The sequence below is a fragment of the Carcharhinus amblyrhynchos genome, chromosome 17 (genome assembly GCF_965287045.1).
Source record: "Carcharhinus amblyrhynchos chromosome 17, sCarAmb.v2.hapA, whole genome shotgun sequence".
NCBI classification, from domain to species: domain Eukaryota; kingdom Metazoa; phylum Chordata; class Chondrichthyes; order Carcharhiniformes; family Carcharhinidae; genus Carcharhinus; species Carcharhinus amblyrhynchos.
The window spans coordinates 20,928,748-20,949,226 of record NC_137340.1 but is presented as its reverse complement, the minus strand read 5'-3'; the positions used below and the strand labels follow the sequence as shown (position 1 = coordinate 20,949,226).

At 42.1% G+C, this 20,479-nt stretch overlaps 1 protein-coding gene across 3 annotated transcripts in view; it reads right to left on the bottom strand.

Moving 5' to 3' along the window:
• stk32c (serine/threonine kinase 32C) overlaps positions 1 to 20,479 on the bottom strand; it is a 320,164-nt gene that overhangs the window by 181,797 nt on the left and 117,888 nt on the right. For all 3 annotated transcript variants that reach the window (XM_080205598.1, XM_080205599.1, XM_080205600.1), the window contains exon 2: positions 7,595 to 7,650. In XM_080205598.1, coding sequence (XP_080061724.1) covers positions 7,595 to 7,650 — 56 coding nt within the window. The remainder of the gene's footprint in view (positions 1 to 7,594; positions 7,651 to 20,479) is intronic.

The window sequence follows — 20,479 nt, the reverse complement described above, 5'->3', positions numbered from 1 at the left end:
GACAGGGTTTTTGCTCAGAACTAGTGGTGTTATGTAAAAGTCACTGTTCTGAAATTCCACCAGTACAGACCACTTGTCCCTTTGAGGTTCTCTTGTACCAATGTATTGATACAAATTATTTATTTTTTGCATTGAACTTTAGAAATACTTGTACTTGACAGTTATTTGTTCATTGCTGAAGGAACAAGCAGAGCAAAGCATATTTAGGTCAGGACAACGCTCTGTTCTTCTTTGAGGGATTTTGAAAATCACCGTCTCTCTCATCAAGAGTTGGGACACATGGGCTTTATCAGAATACCTGAATTCTAGCACAGTGGCATGGTGGCAAGCATTGCTGCTTCACAGCACCAGAGACCCAGGTTCAATTATCGGCTTGTGAAACTGACTGTGCAGAGACTGCACGTTCTCCCTGTGTCTGCATGGGTTTCCTCCAGGCGCTCTAGTTTCCTCCTATAGTCCAAAAGACGTGCTGGTTAGGTGCACTGGCCATGCTAAATTCTCCCTCAGTGTAGCCAAACAGGTGCCGGAGTGTGGCAGCGAGAGGATTTTCACAATAACTTAATTGCAGTGTTGATATAAACCTACTTGTGACACTAATAAATAAACTTAACAATCTTCACTCAAATAAAAATTAACAATTCACCTTAGCTCATTTCTTAAGCTATCTGCCAAGAGGATTGTACATAACAGTGGAAAGATAACAACGGTGATTCAAAACAATTGCTAAATTTCATCTCATTGATCTATTTGTGAAATTAATAATGCTTAAGTTACTAAATTGTATAATACATAAGCCTAGTAATGAACGGACTTAATCTGTATGTATCATTAGAATGTTGGTAGGATGTTTTTAAGTTGGTTTCTCTTTGAGTGCCAAAATACTGCAATGTAGATTCAACAAAGAATAAGTAGTTATAGGTGAGGCACACGTTTGCACATTTGGATTCCAGAGGGCTAGAACTGTAAGTAAAGGGCCCATTTGCAGATTAAGGTCCATTTGTTGTAGGGAAGCATTGCACACACATCTCATTGGCCCCCGATTCACAGCCTAGGCTGAATGTTTCAAAAGCTGCCTGCAAAAGGGGTGTCAAAATAGAGGAGCATCACCAGGAGTCAGTGCACGTGCCAGAGGATAGTACCTGCCTCAGGATACTTGCTAAAGGGGCTTTTTTTGGGAGAAAAAGTTAGGAGCTAGTAATAGGGTGTTTGCGAAGAAGTTAGCGCTCATCAGGAACATTGCCAGTCGATGGGCAATTCTCATAAGCTGGCGATTACCTAAGAATCCAAAAGTGACTAAATAGTCATAGGCTGGCGTAATTTCAGCTTTGAATCCACAAGGCCTGGGTTTTCCATTAAAAAATCCATTTTAGTATTAGAATCCAGAATTAGATCTTAAGGAAAAAAGTGAACAGTCTTGAAGCTGCTAACAGTTTGAGAGAAGGAGTGAGAGCACTCAGCAGCAGCTGCAAAGTGAATAGCGAGCGACATAGCGAGTAAAGCACTTTTCAGGTAGTTGTGAAATACGCAGCCATAGCAGTTAAGGTTGACTGAGAAATTAGAGTTGAAGTCTGCAAAGGAGTTTTGTATGTTTAAAGTTTAATATCACAAGTAGGCTTACATTAACACCACAATTAAGTTACTGTGAAGACCCCTAGTCGCCACACTCCAGTGCCTGTTTGGGTACACCGAGGGAGAATTTAGCATGGCCAAAGCCCCAAGCCAGCACATCTTTCAGATTTGTGGGAGGAAACCAGAGCACCCAGAGGAAACCAACACAGACACGGAGAGAGAGTGCAAAGAATCGAATTTGAGTCTCTGGCGCTGTGAGGCAGCAACGTGACCACTGTGTCACCATTCCACAGTTGGGTTGAATGAGTTAAAGTCTCAAAAAACGTTGAGGGTCAAGAGCCCATTTCAAGTAACCCAAAGAGAAAATAAGGCAATGGCCGGAATTTGCCAACCTTGTCCATGGCTGGGATTCTCCAGTCCTGCTGTGGTGAGTGAAGATTTGGCTGAGCACCAAATTCGCTGTTCCTGCTGGCAGTGGGAGTGGGTTACATAAGATCAGACAGTCCCTGCCTATAAGTCCCTGGATCCATGGGAAAGTCAATGCCTCAACGAGCAAAATGTTAAATATTCTATTAAATAGATGAGGAGGCGATGGTCTAGTGGTATAATCGCTCGACTATTAATCCAGAAAACTAGATAATGGTCTAGAGACTGAGTTCAAATCCCACCATGGCAGATGATGGAATTTGAATTCAATTTAAAAAAGATCTGGAATTAAGAATTACCGACGATCATTGTGGATTGTTGGAAAAACCCATCTGGTTCACTAACGTCCTTTAAGGAAGGAAATCTGGCGACATTACCTGGTTGGATTTGATTCTCAGCCTGGGTGATTGTATGGCGTTTGCACGTTCTCCCCATGTTTGCGTGGGTTTTCTCTGGTTTCCTCCCACAAGTCTGAAAGACGTGCAGGTTAGGTGCATTGGCAGTGCTAAATTCTCCCTCAGTGTACCTGAATAAGTGCCAGAGTGTGGCAACTAGGGGACCTTCACAGTAACTTCACTGTGGTGTTAACGTAAGCCTACTTGTGACATTAAACTTTAAACATGCAAAACCCCTTTGCAGACTTCAACTCTAATTTCCCAATCAAACTTAACTACTGCGGCTGCATATTTCACATGTGACCTACATCTGTCTCCAGAGCCACAGCGATGTGGTTGACTCTCCACTGCCCTCTGAAATGGTCGAACACTCAACTGTATCAATTGCTACAAAGTCTCAATGCAGACAAAGGGACAGACTTCGAACCAATCTAGCAACTCAAGACTGGGAATCCATGAGGCGCTGTGGGCCATCAACAGCAGCGGAACCTCATGGCCCAACATATCCCCCATTCAACTATTACCATCAAACCAGGGGATCAATCCTGGTTCAATGGAGAGTACAGGAGGGCACGCCAGGAGCAGCACCAAGCGTACCGAAAAGTGAAGTGTCAACCCAGTGAAGCTACTAAACAGGACTACTTACGTGCCAAATGAAAAAAAAACAGCAAGTCATAGACAGAGCTGAGTGATCCCACAACCAACAGATCAGATCTAAGCTCTGCAGTCCTTCCACATCCGGTCATGAATGGTGGTGGACAATTAAACTACTCACTGGAGGAGGAGGCTCCACAAATATCCCCAATGATGGAGGAGCCCCAGCTCGTCAGTGCAAAGGACAAGGCTGAAGCGTTCGCAGCAATCTTCAGCCGGAAGTGCCGGGTGGGTGAACTTTTTCGACCTCCTCCAGTGGTCCCCAGCATCTCAGATGCCAGTCTCCAGCCACTTCGATTCACTCCACGTGATATCAAGAAATGGTTGAGGGCACTGGATACTGTAAAGGCAATGGGCCCTGATAACATTCCGGCAATGGTACTGAAGACTTGTGTTCCAGAACTTGCCACTCTCCTAGCCAAGCTCTTCCAGTTTAGTGACAACACTGGCGTCCACCCAACAATGTGGAAAATAGCCCACATATATCCCGTACACAAAAAGCAGGACAAATCCAACCCAGCCACTTACTGCCCAATCAGTCTACTCTCAATCATCAGTAAAGTGATGGAAGGGGTCATCAACAGTGTTATCAAGCAGCAGTTACTCAGCAATAACCTGCTCAGTGACGCCCAGTTTGGCTTTCGCCACAGTCACTCAGCTCCTGACGTCATTACAGCCTTGGTTCAAACATGGTCAAAAAAGCTGAATTCCAGAGGTAAAGTAGAGTGACAGCCCTTGACATCAAGGCTGCATTTGACTGTGTGTGGCATCAAGGAGCTCTAGCAAAACTGGAACCAATGGGTATCGGGGGCAAACACTCCGCTGGTCGGAGTCATACCTGGTACGTAGGAAGATGGTTGTGGTTGTGGAGGGGCAGTCATCTCAGGAGTCCCTCAGGGTAGAGTCCTAGGCCTAATCATCTTCAGCTGCTTCATCAATGACCTTCCCACTGTCATAAGGTCAGAAGTGGAGATGTTCATCGATGATTACACAATATTCAGTCCCATTCAAAACTCCTCAGATACTGAAGCAGTCCATGTTCAAATGCAACAAGATCTGGACAATATCCAGACTTGGGCTGATAAGTAGCAAGTAACATTTGCGCCATACAAAGGCCAGGCAATGACCAACACCAATAAGAGATACTCTAACCACTGCCCTTTGACATTCAATGGTGTTACTACCACTGAATCCCCCACTTTCAACATCCTTAGGGTTACCATTGAGCAGAAGCACAACTGGGTTCACCACATGAACACAGTGGCTACAAGAGCAGGTCAGAGTCTAGGAATGCTGCAGCAAGTAACTTATCTCCTGAATCCCCAAAGCCTATTCACCATCTACAAGGCACAAGTCAGGAGTGTGATGGAATACTCCCCACGAGCCTGGATGGATGCAGCTCCAACAACACTCAATAAGACAAAACAGCCCGCTTGATTGGCACCACATCCACAAACATTCACTCCCGCCACCACCGACACTCAATACCAGCAGCGTGTACAATCTACAAGATGCATTGCGGCAATTTGAAGATCCTTCGACAGCAAATTCCAAACCCATGACCACTCCCACCTATAAGGACAAGGGCAGCAGATACATGGGGACACCACCATCTCTAAGTTCCCCTCCAAGCCACTCGCCATCCAGACTTAGAAACATATCGCTGTTCCTTCACAGTCACTGCATCAAAATCCTGGAATTCCCTCCCTAATGGCATTGTGGGTCAACCCACAGAACATGGACTGTAGCGGTTCAAGGCAGCAGCTCATCACCACCTTCTCAAGGGCAACTAAGGACGGCCAACCTTTAAGATTTGAATAGCAGATTAGCTGCAAAGACTCGCATTCTAATTAGTATTCTGTAAACTGTGTGTGCCTTTATATGCCCTGTTTGCGATCAGAACTCTCCACTCACCTGATGAAGGAACAGCGTTCCGAAAGCTAGTGGCGTTTACTATCAAATAAACCTGTTGGACTTTAACCTCGTGTTGTGAAACTTCTTACTCTGTCAACTAATGATGCCCATGTCCCATGAACAAATAAAAACAATTAATAGTTGTTGTCAATAAACCTTGTTAGTTTGCTTTCTAAATTAGTCATTGTCTTTTTTGCCAATGTGGTTATTCCCTGACAAGAATTCTCTTACTCTGGACTTCAAAATAGAGTCCAAATCCCAACACAATGTATCAACTAGTAAGGATGATTCCCATCAGACCACCAAATCTCGTATTGTTTTGCTTGTGGCATAAACATGCCAAAATAATAAGAACATAAGAACATAAGAAATAGGAGCAGGAGTAGGCCATCCAGCCCTTCGAGCCTGCCCCGCCATTCAATAAGATCATGGCTGATCTGTCGCTGCTCAGTTCCACTTTCCCACCCTCTCCCCATAACCCTTAATCCCCTCTCCTATCAAAAACCCATCAACCCGCGTCTTAAAAATATTTAGCGAGGCAGCCTCCACCACTTCAATGGGCAGAGAATTCCAGAGATTCACCACCCTTTGAGTGAAGAAGTTCCTCCTCAACTCCGTTCTAAACCGCCCCCCTTTTATCTTGAGGCTGTGCCCCCTAGTCCTATTGTCTTTTTTGAGCGGGAAGAGTCTTTCCACCTCTATCCTATCCATCCCATTCATCATCTTATACGTCTCAATGAGATCTCCTCTCATTCTTCTAAACTCTAACGAGTACAAGCCCAGTTTATTCAGCCTCTCCTCATAGCTCAACCCCCTCAACTCCGGTATCAGCCTAGTAAACCTCCTCTGCACTCCCTCCAAGGCCAAAATATCTTTGCGCAGGTGCGGCGCCCAAAAATGCACACAGTACTCCAGCTGCGGCCTCACCAATGCCCTATACAGCTGCAGCAAGACCTCCCTACTTCTATATTCAATCCCCTTCGCTATGAAGGCCAGCATCCCATTCGCCTTCCTGACCACCTGCTGCACCTGCAAGCTGGGTTTTTGCGACTCATGCACAATAATCTAATGCTTACATGATCTCCTCCCATAAATATTGTCAGCAAAGCATACAATGGATTAATATACGTCAGTGAATGTAAACTCTTAAAAATGTCTATTAAAATTATACTCATCAGTACACATTTAGCTGAACAGATTACATATTTAAGAAGGGGCTTACTTCATTCCACATTGTTTATCTTACCTCTATATGAAATGGCATGACTTAGTTAACCTAAAGTGTTTATGAAAATATGTTTGCAACATAAATGTTTGCATACCTAATGCAACATAAAACGATTAACAACTAGCCTTAGTTAGAAGAATTCAAATGACTGACATAATATGCACCACATTTCCATAAATGTAAATACTTCAGATATTCAACATAAAACCTTACAAGGCAAAACTAATTAGCTGAACTTCAAAGAAATGTAATGGATTTTTTGATGCAAAATGAATACCCTACATGTTTTCTGTGAGCTTAAATAACTGCTTTCCTATATTGTATAAGTACATCTTCGATATAAAGCACTATGATAACTTCTGAGACTGGGGAAGGTCCTGTATAAATGTCACTCTTACAGCCTATGGTGTAGTAAGACACTCAATGCCACGTAGAATAACAAAAGAACCTATTTGTTTCGTACATTAAGCAATGTCAACACTGACAATATAGTTCTATAATTTTTACAAATAGTCAATTTTTGGAAAGAAAAGGCTGATTTGTCCATAGCTACCGTCTGGAACATTCCATGAATAGAGCCCCTAGAAAATGTCCACATTATCCAATCATTTTCTTTAAACAAGTATCAGTCAACTTGTATACATCAATTTTACTGGCAATACTAAGGCCTCAAGTACGTAAAGATGGAAATCACCACCCATCTCCAACAGAAAACTGGTAAAACCTATTCAAGCCTATACGTTCGGTTATAGAGTGGGAGATATGCAAGCCATCTTCAATTCATTACAGCAGCAATGCTTCTTTCACCTATTTGTCAAAAACCAAATCATCCCTCATTATGAAAGACAAAAATACATAGTTACATGAAGTTAAATAGTTCGCAAAGGATCTCATTACTGGACCAGATGAGGATATTTCTACCTATCAACCCAACAATGGAAATGCTGCAGTACCTTGTGAAAAAAACAGACCTTTCATATAGTAATCATGGTCTAAATTGAATTAAATTGAATCTTCCCATTAACTGGAGTGCACTTGTCTATGAACTTCCCCTGTCACTATAATGTGCAATGCGTTAGATATTGAAACATTGCTGAATATAGATTTTTGTTACCTCACATTTAGGGAATTAATCTTTCATGTTCCATACTACATAATGTAGCATTCAGTTCATGTGATAAAATAATCATAAGCACCAGCAGCCTAGTGTAACAATAACAGCCTCTTCTTCCTCTTCAATGGCTGCCTGTGGCCTTTAACATCAAGTCACATTGTCCCCAATTTCTTGTGTAATCAATTCCAAAAACTGCTCGATATTCATCACAACCAGTCTCACAATGAGAATATTTTGCTTAACATTATGCACATGCACATGATTACACTAACATGTAATTTGCAGCATAAATACCTTTCCAAAGCTCCCTTTTCCAATTGCACGTAGTATTTGAAAATGGTCAAAAGTCACTGCAAAAGAGAGAAAACATTTGTAACATAAAGTAACATTTACAACCACATTTATTGTCATTCCTGATATATGATTTCTTGAAATACAAATCTATCAGCTCTCAGGAGACTAAAATTCACCAGCGTGAATGAGGAATTGTGGTCAATGGCATTGGAAGAGTTAATAAATATAAAATACATACATGCTGCATCATTTTATTAGTTGCCAGATGCACTGTTCACATTATATATTAATGATTTGGGAGAAGGAACTAAATGTATTACCCCAAATTTGCAGATAATACATAGTTGGGTGGGAGGGTAAGTTGTGAGGAGGATGCAGAGATGCTTCAGCATGATTTGGACTGGCCAAGTGAGTGGACATATGCATGCAATATAAATGTTAAATGAATAAATGAATAAACGTTAATTACTTTGGTAGCAATAATAGGAAGGCAGATTATTATTTAAATGGGTGTAAATCGAGAGAGCGGGATTGGTGTCCTCATGCACCAGTCGTTGAAAGTAGGTGTGCAGGTAGAGCAGGTAGCAAAGAAGGCAAATGATATGTTGACCTTCATAGTGAGAGGATTTGAGTATAGGAATAGGGATGTTTTGCTGCAATTGTATAGGGCTTTGGTATACCTGGAGTATTGTGTGCACCTTTTGTGCCGTTATCTGAGGAAGGATGTCCTTGCTATAGAGGGAATGCAGCAAAGAGTTACCAGGCTCATTCCTGGGATGGCGGTTCTATCAAATGAGGAGGAACTAAATCAACTGGGATTATATTTATTGGGGTTTAGAAGAGTGAGACGGGATCTTATAGAAACTCATACAATTCTAACAGGATGAGATAGGGTAGATTCAAAGAGTGTTACTGATAGTGGAGGAGTCCAGGACTAGGGTCATTGTTTGAGGACAAACCTTTTAGAACTCAGGTGAGGAGAAATTTCTTCACACAGAGTGGTGAATCTGTGGAACCAACTACCACAGATAGTAGTTGAGCCCAAAACATCATGAGACTTCAAGAAGGAATTAGATATAGCTCTTGGGGCTAAAGGGATCGGGGATATGGATGGAAGCAAGGGATCAAGATATTGAATATGATGATCAGCCATAATTTGATGATCAAAATGCATGACAGAGCAGGCTCGAAGGGCCGAACGGACTACTCCTGCTTCTATACCTTCGCATCTTCAAATTGAGCTGGTGCCAATGAAGCACTCAGCTTTCAGTAGAGTCGGTTTTTACTGTAACAGATTGATGGTATCACTTTCTTCCACCACCTCATTTCACATTTCCTGAACATCTGCATTGTGTTTGCTGGCATCATGTATTCAATAAAGTAATTAGATGATAACCACAGGAAATATGAACCATCAATGAGGTTTTTTCCATGAACTGAAACAGCCTAAGGGATTTTAGAGATGTAATAATACTGTTGTAGTACAATAGCAAATAAGCGCAATTTAAATGGCCATTTTTGAGGCAACTAAATGTAATACAATGTTGGTTCCAACAGGATGAATGGGTAGTTTCGACCTTTCAAACTACTCCAGGCATTTCAGTGGATATTCTTAGATTTCTTTTCACTTCCAATAATTGAGTAAATCACACACAAGGGACTGGAGATTGTTCCACTGTTGCTGAATCGGCTGATGGGCCAAGAAGAAGTCTGGCACAGGAAGCATGCAGCCCGCCTGAACCCAATCACATGCCCTCAAGCTCAGGAGTATGTTGTCTGATCAAATGCAGCAACCCACTTTTGGGACACCCGTGTCACCTGATCCCCATGAGGAAGAAGGTGCCATCTTTAAATGGAGGAAAGCTCTGTCTTAAAGTTGAAATCCTGCATGCGGTCTTTCTGAGGGAGGATTGCAAATCAGCTAGTTAACATTCTCAGATGGACGAATATTGCAACAGAAAATCTTGGCGAGCAGAATAAATCACTATCCTTGGACAAGTCCCATTCGTGTCATCAACAGATTCAGCGGAGCTCAGAGATTTCACAATCCACATGCACATCATTCTGATGCTCAACTGCACAACCTCCTCCAGGCTGCTTGGAAATTCACAGAGATTGGGTGGGACATTCTGGCCGCGCTCGTCCCAAAACCAGAAAATCCCGCCTGAGGTTAACGAATCTTTGCATGGTCCGCCCCCGCCCTCCCGCTACAATTCCTGAGGCGGGCAGAATGAGAGAATTTCCCCAATTGTGTTTCTAGTTGATGGCTGCAAAAAGCCATCTCAAATGAACATGGTGGCCTGAGGGAGGTGAGCTGCCATGAGCTCCATCTGAAGGACTGGGACCAGTGCCAAAAGGTAGGTGACCTCCTCTACTCTGCACGGGTGAGGTTATATTTCATACTGTCAATAAGTTGGTGAACAGAGGATGTGAAATGTCGGAGCACTGAATGGTTAAGGGCTGGGGCAGGAAAGGCTTTGAAGTGCTGTCATAATTCAGATCAGAAACTCCAAAGTGTTTTATGAAGTCCGTCTGGACCATAAGTTTTGCAATTTGAATTTGGCTATGATGAGAATGATATGTTTCACTTCAGGTATGATTCAACTGACCCACTAGGGAGCTTTTATCACACAAAGTTTATTTAAGAATACAGTTAGCACGTATAGAAAAAAATTAGTAATAACTTTTACTAATTACAAAAAAGGAAACAATTATAATGTTGTATAAATCTTATCAGCTCAATACCAACCAAACAACCCTCCTTAAACAAAACCCTTGCGACAGGTTTAGGACAGAAAATACGAATGCTCACATGATGCTAGAACTTAGTTATTTTGGAAGCTGTAGCTCTCCTGATACACACACAGACAAGCTTGAAGTCATACCAGCTTCCTAAAACACTAGGGAGAAAGAGAGAGAGAGAGAAAGACTCGAGGCACTAACTAGCAGATCGCCAACAGCAGAACTTTTACTTCAGGAAGGCAGAAGCCTTGCTTCTAGCTAGCCAGCAGAATTTCCAATACAAGAGAGCGAAAGAGCGAGAAACACTGCTTTTCAGTCTGATTTCCAAACACTTCTAGCTAAAATAGCAGTCAGCAGGCAAAGTGAAACAAGTATTCTTATGAGCCCAAAGTGAGTCTGCATCACTTTGAATTCCGGGTAAACAACAAGCCAGGATGATAAGTGCTGAAGAAAATAGACGCATAACATTTCAATCACTCGTTTGCTTCATGTTTCATAAACAAAATTGAACTGGCAGTTTCACTGGGAGTTATGCATCAGTAATAGATAGCATCCATTTGCTAAAATAAATTCATTTGCCACACTAGCACAAAGCAGGATAAACTCTCTTCTGGACAGCTTAAACTGGTTTATTTAGTCAGACCAGACTGTCACATCGCCCCCTACTTCCCACCATTCCCTCATTGACCCCTGGACCACATCCCATCTCATGCTGCAACCTTCTGTTCCCTCATCTCCCATCTGTCGCTGCCTAGTCTTATTCGCCACCTCTTTTCTTTCCACCACTGTGCTATATATACGCATTTATCTAAAACTGACAATCAATTAGGGCTGCTACTCTTCGAAAAGCTTAGTTTAGGGTGTTTACTGTGAAATGTGCCTCTTCCTCTGGCTGGAATTAGAACTTTGGTGAATTTGAAAATGTAATTTCTTTTCCATTTTGATCAGCTTTCCCTAGACAATCTTCATTATACCTTTCTCTTGTAAGGTACTTGGAACGTTTTCTGCCATGGTGACAGACTAGCGTGGAGTGCGTGACAAACCTCGGTTGCAGCTTGGCTTGCCTCACAAGCTATCATCAGCCCCACAAACCAAGAGGTTTATAGTGTAGAAAGAGGCAATTCTGCCCATCAACGGGGGGAAAAAATAATTTATAGGTTTGCACTCAGACCTGTTAAATCTTACACGGATAGGGCAAAGCATATTTCAGTTGGATGTCTGGTGGCTTCTCTGCACCATGAGGCTTCTTGGCTTGTTAGGTCCTACCTCCTCTGTTCTCAAGGCAACGGCAGGCACATCACATCAGGGCTACTGTCTACCTTCGGACAGTGTGCTCAGCAGGTAGATCCCGAAGACACTGAGTTTACCACTGGCACAGATAGGGCAACTGAATATGAAGCTCATGTCCCTGCAACACGGATGTAGCATGGGAGTCAAGATGTGGAAATTATCTTGGCATCAGATTCAAGACCCCAGATTGAAAATCCATCCCCATGATGATAACCCCTTCCAAATGAGGGTCAAATCTGTGAGCAATGAGGAAGTTATAAATTATGCAAAGTTTAAAGTTTATTTATTAGTGTCACAGGTAGGCTTACATTAACACTGCAGTGAAGTTACTGTGAAAATCCCCTAGTCACCACAATCTGGCACCTGCTCAGGAAGAATGTAGCATGGCCAATGCACCCTAACCAGCACAGCTTTCAGACTGTGGGAGGAAACTGGAGCACTCGGAGGAAACCCAAGCAGACATGGGGCAAACGTGCAGACTCCGCACAGATAGTGACCCAAGCCAGGATTCGAACCTGGATCATTGGTGCTGTGAGGCAGCAGTGCTAACCACTGTGCCACCCTATACCTGTACTAGCAGCAGCAAGCACAGTTGAAAAATAGGAATCTGGACACATCACATTTTCTGAATACGTTCAATATCCAAATATCTGTCACTTCCCCAGTTTGAAAGCTGGAATTAAGAAAATTTCAAACATAACACATTAACAGTAGGCTAAACGTTAGCTGGTAACACAAATATCAGCAGTCAATTTAACATCATGTGTGCATAATCATTCAGCATAGAACCATAAAACTTTTATGGCACAAGAAGAGGCCTCTTGGTCCATTCTGGCTGCGCCGGCTGAAAACAAAAAGTCACCCAGTCTAATCCCATTTTCCAGCATTTAGTCTGTCCTCCTACAGGTTACCACACTTCAGGTGAATATGAAGACACCTTTTAAATGAGATGAGAGTTTCTGCTTCTACCATTCTTTCAAGCAGTGAATTCCAGACTCATGCAACCCTCTGGGCAAAAAGCATTTTCATCTCCCTTCTACCAATCACTTTAAGTCTATGTCTCCTTATCACCGACCTGTTAAAGTAAATAGGCCCTTGCATTTCCATCCACTATAACCAGGCTCTTCAGAATTCTGTACATCTCAAAAAAGTCTCCTCTCACCCTCCCCTGTTCTAAGGAGTACAACACCAAGCTATCCAATCATTGCTCATACATTCCATTTCCAGTCCTGGCAATACCCTCGTAAATCTCCTCTTTATCCTCTCTAATATATCCTTTCTGTAATTAGATGACCAGAACACCACAGTACTCAGGTTGTGGCCTAACTAAATGTTTTATATAGTCCCAGCAAAACCTCCTATGACTCTGTTAGTAAGGGAAAAGGTCTTCTTAACCACCTTAGCAGGCAGTACAGTGGTATAGTGTTTAGCAATGCTGTCTCACAGTGTCAAGGACCTGGATTTGATTCCCGGTTTGGTTCACTGTCTGTGAGAAGTTTGCACGTTTTCCCCATGTCTGTGTGGGTTTCTTCCAGGTTTCCTCCCATAGTCTGAAAGACATACTGGTTAGGTGCATTAGCTATGCTAAATTCTCCCTCAACGTGCCCGAACAGGTGTTGGAGTGTGGCAACGAGGGGATTTTCACATTAACTTCATTGCAATGTTAATGTAAGCCTACTTGTGGCACTAATAAATAAACTTTAAACTTGTCCTGTTACTTTTACGGATCTGTGGAGGGTTCACTTTAAAGTGAATGTTCCTATTACAATCTTAATATGCTTATGCTTTGCGTGCTCACGGCACACAGCATTACTAAAATATAAGTAAGTGAAAGAAGTATAGTTTCTATTCTATGAAACATGCATCACTTGCTCATGTATCACTTTAAATTGCTAACCCAAGATGGACTTTCAAGCACTTCACAGGAGTGAAGTGACTGCTCCTTTGTAATAGTTTCTTGCACTTAGATCTTAGAAAGCTTTGATGAATAATCAATTTAAAGATACCTTAGAAGGAGAAAAATCTATTTCACATGTAAATTCTATGGTTAGTCTGTCAAACAAGAGTGCTATTTGCAAGTAGGGTGTGAATGTTGCCATGGTGGGTGTTCTGCCACCTCTGAATTTACTGCTGGATGCATGTGGCCTTTTGTTCCATAATTACTATGCAAATAGAAATCCACTGTAAATTATAGTTGAGCATTAGTATTATTATCAGGGAGAGTCACAATGTTCCTTTAGCACTCATGCATATATTTTACAAAATTGCATTACTAGCTGGGAGTGTAGCATTCCAGGGGTCAGTATTGTGAAGGTCAGGGGGCTGTACTGGATTTTCTGTCTACTGAGAAGAAGAGGTCGCTAAATCTTCTTGTTCAAATCTAAACCAGGGCACATATTATGCAACTCAAACTGATGGACTGTCTAACGGTTGGGCTTAAACTTGAATGGAAAACTATTATTCTAGCCCAGGAACCTTCGACATTTGTCAGTGTTTTTCTGATTTTGTCAAAAGACATGGAAGCTTAAAACTATGCGAGGAGAATGTAGGTGCAGACCATTAGAAGTCATTTTCCCAAATGTTTATTGAGAGATGTTCAAAGACGTGTGGGGTTAGATTGACTGACCACACGTTTGACCCTACTATCAGAGTAAGCATGTGGGGTTATGGGAGTAGAGCCTGGATGGAATTGTGGTCAGTGCAGACTTGATAGACCGAATGGCTCCTACTTCACTGTAGGGATTCAATGATGATTCTATTCTATTACATTGGATGAGCTTTGGACCCCTGTTGATGCACAGATTCAGGTCTTGTAAATGTGATGAATTTTCTGTCTACTATTTTTCCCATATCTTTTGATTCTAAATATTAAATTCAGAAGGTATAACCTTTCTAAAGCTAGTGCACCTTTCTAGTGTTTTCCATCACCCGAAATAACAGGCGATGTATGTATCCTATGTATTCTGCAGAAAACAAATTTCTTTGTGATCAAGGTTAATTGTTAGACCTACTAAAACATGCAGCAGAAAATATAAATGCAGTTTCAATTTATAGGAAGTTGTAGCTGACTTCTGGAAGCTATTATTAATGAAACAACGGTGGGAAAATACACAAGCAGTAACACTGATGGCCTGAACCCCCATGTCCCAGGGACTCAAAAAGGGCTTTTGCTGAATGCCCGCCACTTTCTCATTTAAAGAATCCTGCTGCTTCTAACATTCCTTCATACTCAAGGGAAAGAACGGGTTTATACTTATCCAACTCACACCCAGTGACCATTATCCCTCTGGGAAGCTTTTTGGTTACAAAATTTCAAAAGTTTGACATTCAACTCTCCCTTAATTCTGGGATTAAGGGAGTTTGACCAAGGCCACCATCAAACGATGCATCCACACTTACAATATGTGGGGCCAATGTCTTAACTAGAAGCTGGAAATACAGACAGATGTAGGTTGTATCACCTTCAGTTTATTTCATATGATGTGATACTATTGGCTTTACATCACGAAGCATCTACCCCCTCCTGCTGTTAATTGTATAAATTAAGGTTAAGTGCTTACAGGTGGGAGGCATCCATTGGATAATTACTTGTGCAAAAATGAAAAGACACTTTTTGTTTTTTGTTACAGTATTCCTCTAAGGGCGATTCATTCATTAATTGGGTGAGTAGTGAATAGAGAACATCTCCTGACGAGGCCACAAAGGCAAGTGAGCCCGGACGATCGAGCCAGGCTCGCTAAACAGATGGAAATCAACACTTAAATAAATTATTCAGCTTCTCGTCCATTTCTGGCTCTCTTAAAATTGCAAGAATCAAGAAATCAGGCGTGATCCTGATTTCTCAGCTCTCGTGCGATTTTACCAGCTCGTTCTGCCCATCGATGGGTTGGGTGAGCCAGTAAAAATGTCAGCTAATGTCTCTGATCTTGATGATCAATTCTTTGATGGTTCAAACTCCTCTTGTTGCTTCTCCGCTTGAATGAGAATATCTGTTCTAAGTGAACTCGGCATACGCCTGAACCCATATTCCTGTGCAAAGATATGAAGCAGTTCATTAGCATTCGGAGCACCACTGTCTGAGAGCACAACGGCCAGGACACCATGTGTTGTGAAGATTCTTCCTGATGATGTACAGACCATGCTGCTGCACAGTCAACTCACTCCAAACCATCTGGAGTAGTTACCAATGACAATATTGAAAACTTTGCTTTTGAGCTCAGATAAATCCATTCCCAGGCACAGCAATGGCTTGAAGGAAATGTAGAGCATGCCTGTGGTTCATTCTGCCTGGTTATTGACTGCACACATTAGGCCATTTGCAATTAACTCTTCGGACTGACGCCTGACCACCAGATTGGCTGCTGAGCTCTTGCTCAGCACTTCACTATCTCTTGCTGGATTTTCTGGAGAATGTCAAGTTGAAGAGTTTTAGGGGTGACTGATCTATTATTAAAATTAGGAAATCACTGGTGATTGAGAGAGGTTTTCTCTGTTCAAAGTATTGCAGTAGTATTGGGTTGTTAGGAGAAAATTCTAACCATCCTTTCTGGCAATTCTCTTATTTTGCTGCACACATCATCTTGTTGTTGTGTCTGTTTAATTTCTTGTATTCTCTTCTCAAGTGTTTGGTAATGAGCGCAGTTTCTGCTTCTACTTTAAGTAAAATATACAGAAGATTTGAGCTATAACACTCCATTAAAACAGGCAGCACGGTGGCACAGTGGTTAGCACTGCTGCATCACCTGGTTTCGATTCTTGGCTTGGGTCACTGTCTGTGCAGAGCTGCATGTTCTTCCCGTGTCTACACGGGTTTCCTCCCATAGTCCGAAAGACGTACTGGTGAGGTGCATTTGCCATGCTTAAATTTTCCCTCAGTGTACCCAGTCAGGCGCTGGAGTGTAGCAACTAAGGGATTTTCATAGTAACTTCATTGCAATGTTAATGTAAGCCTACCGTGACACTAATAAATAAAATAGAATCCCATTAAACAGCTAAAGAAAAGCTCAAATAGCTTGTGGCAGCTGTTTGAACCCCAATGTATGACTTGGAATACTACCAGCTGTCTTCACATCTATCATTTATACAGTGGACTGATGAATTCTTCAGCTGGTCACAATGGGACTAGTCAATACTGACTATATATGCTTTGAATCACTGGCAAATGATGGCAATCACACTGAATAATGTGACAATATCAACAGAAGCTTACAACATCACAATCAATAATTATTAGGCTTCATGATTCATTTACAAAAATGACTCAAATGCACTTTAATCATATTGGGAAAGGTTTAGATTGGTTGTTATTTCTGATTTTTCTATAAATAGCTAACACCAGAAATATTTCTCAATTCTTGCTGATGGAAAATATACCTATGATTGAAAACAGGGCTACCCATAAAACAATCTTGCCTCCTTTACCACTTATTTAACTCGTTGGGTGGTTTTCCTCCACCATCACCCACTCTCACCCCTGAGATGTGCGACGGTTCGCAGCTTGGGCATGATTCCAGCTAACTGCTCCCGCTCACATTGTCCTGCAATGACACAGAGAGGGACAGTGCGGATGGGAGTGTTCACATTTAAGATGGTGGTGAGGTGTGGCAGCCATGGGCTTGGGTGGGAGCTGGAGTGTGAGGAGCATAGCAGCTACTGGTGGTAAACATGGTGATTGTGAGGGGAGGGGTGGATCCAGGAATCTGCTGTTGGCAATGACCAAGGTGGTTGAGTGAGCCAAAGGGTCGGGGGGTGCGAGGAGTGAGAGAGGCTGGGGATGGTTCAGTTATTCTGGCTGAATGAATGAATCTTCTTCCAACACTGCTGCCCCATCCTCTTCTGCAGTGCACCGGCACCGAGTGGGGCTGCCACTGCATCCCAGGCAGAGGTGATAACCTTGCTGGACAGCCATCTCCTGGAGTGTGGGTACAGGGTTTCCCGCCTCTGCGGCACTCCCTCGAGCATTCTGTGAAAGGCCTCCTCCATGGAGTGCAGTGCTGGCATCTTGGCTCCCCTGCAGTTGTTGTGGAACAGTGAATAAGGTGAAACTTTTTATGGGGCTTTAAAATCTCTGTGTGTATCATGGTCTTTGGGGGTGTGTACTGGGTGGGTGGGGGGGGGGGGGGGTGGTGGGGGTGGGGGGAGTGGCAGGGAAGTTGAAATTCTTATTGATTTCCACGTTGGCGGGGGGAGGTGCGGGATGTATATGCTGGACCCAGGTGGGAGTGAGGGTCAGCAGCTCATCCCACATTAGATTGCTAAATGACACAGCACAACCTGAGGATTGGAGCATGTCTGCAGATGTGACCTGTTTTAACGGTGACAAACACAGGCAGTTCCAATATCATCCTCTAAGTTGGTCATGACTCTTACCAGAAACATTCCTTCTTTCGCAGATCCACTTCAGATGTGTGATTTTGATCGTACTGATACTTCTTCTCGAAAATAGACAGCCGATGCAGAGCGGCACAATGGTTAGCACTGCTGCCTCACAGCGCCACAGACCAGGGTTCAATTCCTAGCTTGGATCACTGTCTGTGTCTGTGGGTTTCCTCCAGGTGCTCCAATTTCCACATTCCTAAGATGTGCGGGTTAGGTGGATTGGCCATGTTAAGTTGACCCTTAGTGTCAGAGGTACTCGCCAGAGTAAACGCATGGGGTTATGGGGACTTGGCCTGGGTGGGATTGTGGTCGGTGGCCTCCTTCTGCACTGTAGGGATTCTATTATAGAGTTTTAAATTCACAACACTGATTATTGACTTCACAGCTGCCATACTGATGGATAATATCTATATTCATTAATAAACAGTTAAAACCATTAATTTGCTAATGAATTAGCTTTGAAGATACTTTGCAACAGAAATGAAATTTTTCTCACACAATTTTATAATCAGTTTACAAAACCAATCCTTTTTCACACTGATTTAAATGTTGAGTCTGCCATTTGTCTTGGAACTTCAATCCCAAGTAATGCCAGTCTCCAAGTAAGTTGTGATATACAGAAATAGAAAGGGATCTTCAACAAGCAAACAGTACCTTGAAACATATCCGTTAGAAACATTAAACGGCCAAGCTTTGGTTGAAGTGTTGTGGCAATGTTCCATTAGAACAGCTCGTCTGTACTAATAATGCTGATTTTTATTACTGAAAGTGTGTATTTATCCAGTAGCAACTGTGCTGTGAAGGTGCTTACAGTAGGGGTAAGACTGAAAAAATGCCTTCCAATCTCAACATAGCAGGCATAGGCTGAGTTACTGTGGCAAGTGTGTAGGGGCATTTTGTCATATGCCTCCAACACTTGATACTTAAAAATATGTAACTTTTTAAAAGTCTGCTTTCACATCTTTTATACAATAACATGCTCAACATCAAGAAATAAAAATAGCATGACTGCACAGCTTGTTAACTGTTGGTGAACATCTTGCTGTATGGGTAGGCTACTCTTGCTTTAAGTTACTGGCTGCAAAAACACTGGCCAGCATGAGGTAGAGGTTAAAGCTAATCAATGATTTGATTTATTATTGTCACATGTATTGGGATGCAGTGACAAGTACTGTTTCTTGCGTGCTATACAGCCAAAACGAACTGTTCATAGAGGAGGAAAGGAGAGTGCAGAATGTAGTATAGCTGGGGGGTAGAAAAAGATCAACTTAGTATAAGATCAGTTGAGCATGTAGGCAATACTCTACATTTTGAGAGGAAGAAGGACGTGATTTTTAATATTTTGGAGGTTTATTCTGTCTTACTTTGAAGCAGGCCTGTGTGTGTGTGTGTGTGTGTGTGTGTGTGTGTGTACGCACACGTGTGCATAATTTAATTAGACTGGTGACTGGATGTTTACAGACTTGGGGGCATCAGAGTTTAGGTGCAAAAGGCAGACACGAAGTAATCATGGCCAAGCTGAATTTCCATAAAGTCTATATGACATGGGTAGAAATTTGCATTAGGAGATTTTGGAGGCTTGTTGTGTTCAGTTATTAAATTTCAGGGGAAGTAAAAAGGGTTTACAACATGGACAAAGCCAAAAGTAAATAAGGCAAAGTTATTAAATTTTATTTGACCCAAAAGTGGTGGCAATTTAGAAAACATGAAAGATTGTTATATTCTGAGAAAGGTAAATTTCAAAAGGAAGAGATAGAAATTTGGAAAAAGGTGAAACAGAAAAAATACTTAAGGAAGGAAATGATAGCTACATTATAAGTGGCCATGTAAGTTCCATCTTGAGTGTACTCTGTGCTGGGACAGAACTTTGAGGAAGCCAAGTCCAATAAGTCTTCAGAGGCAGAAGTCCCTTCACCAAAATGTCTTTATTTACAAGATCCAACAACATTACACAGAGTGCTCGCAATATGCAGTTTCCATCTAGAATGCCATAGGAACTGACACTTTGGTTAAGTACATCAATTTGGCCCTTAATCGGGGAACTCTTATTTCCCAACCAAATAAACAAAATCAAATCAACTTAGGGATTCACATTCAAGCAGGTCAACCTCAATTGCCTGATTAAAATTGTTATATCAAATGAGGCAGTTTTCAGCCAACCCAGAAAAGTGCCCCTTTTTCAGAAAGGAGGGTTTTGTTTTGAAGTTCCGCAGCAGAATGAAAGCGAGGCATGATATATTCTGTGGTATGCCTCATTAAAGTAAAAGTAACTTTCTCTTGGGGATATCATTACTAGATTTTAGAGATGAAATATCAATATAGAATTGTTGCCTAATGCAATATTTGTTTGTGATTCTAACCAAGTAGGACCATCTTTTGGGCAATGTTCTATAAGCTAATTTTAACTGTGTAAACGTAATGTTGTATGTTTACGTTTTCTTTTCTTAATGCACGTTTTAGAACCCTACAGTGCAG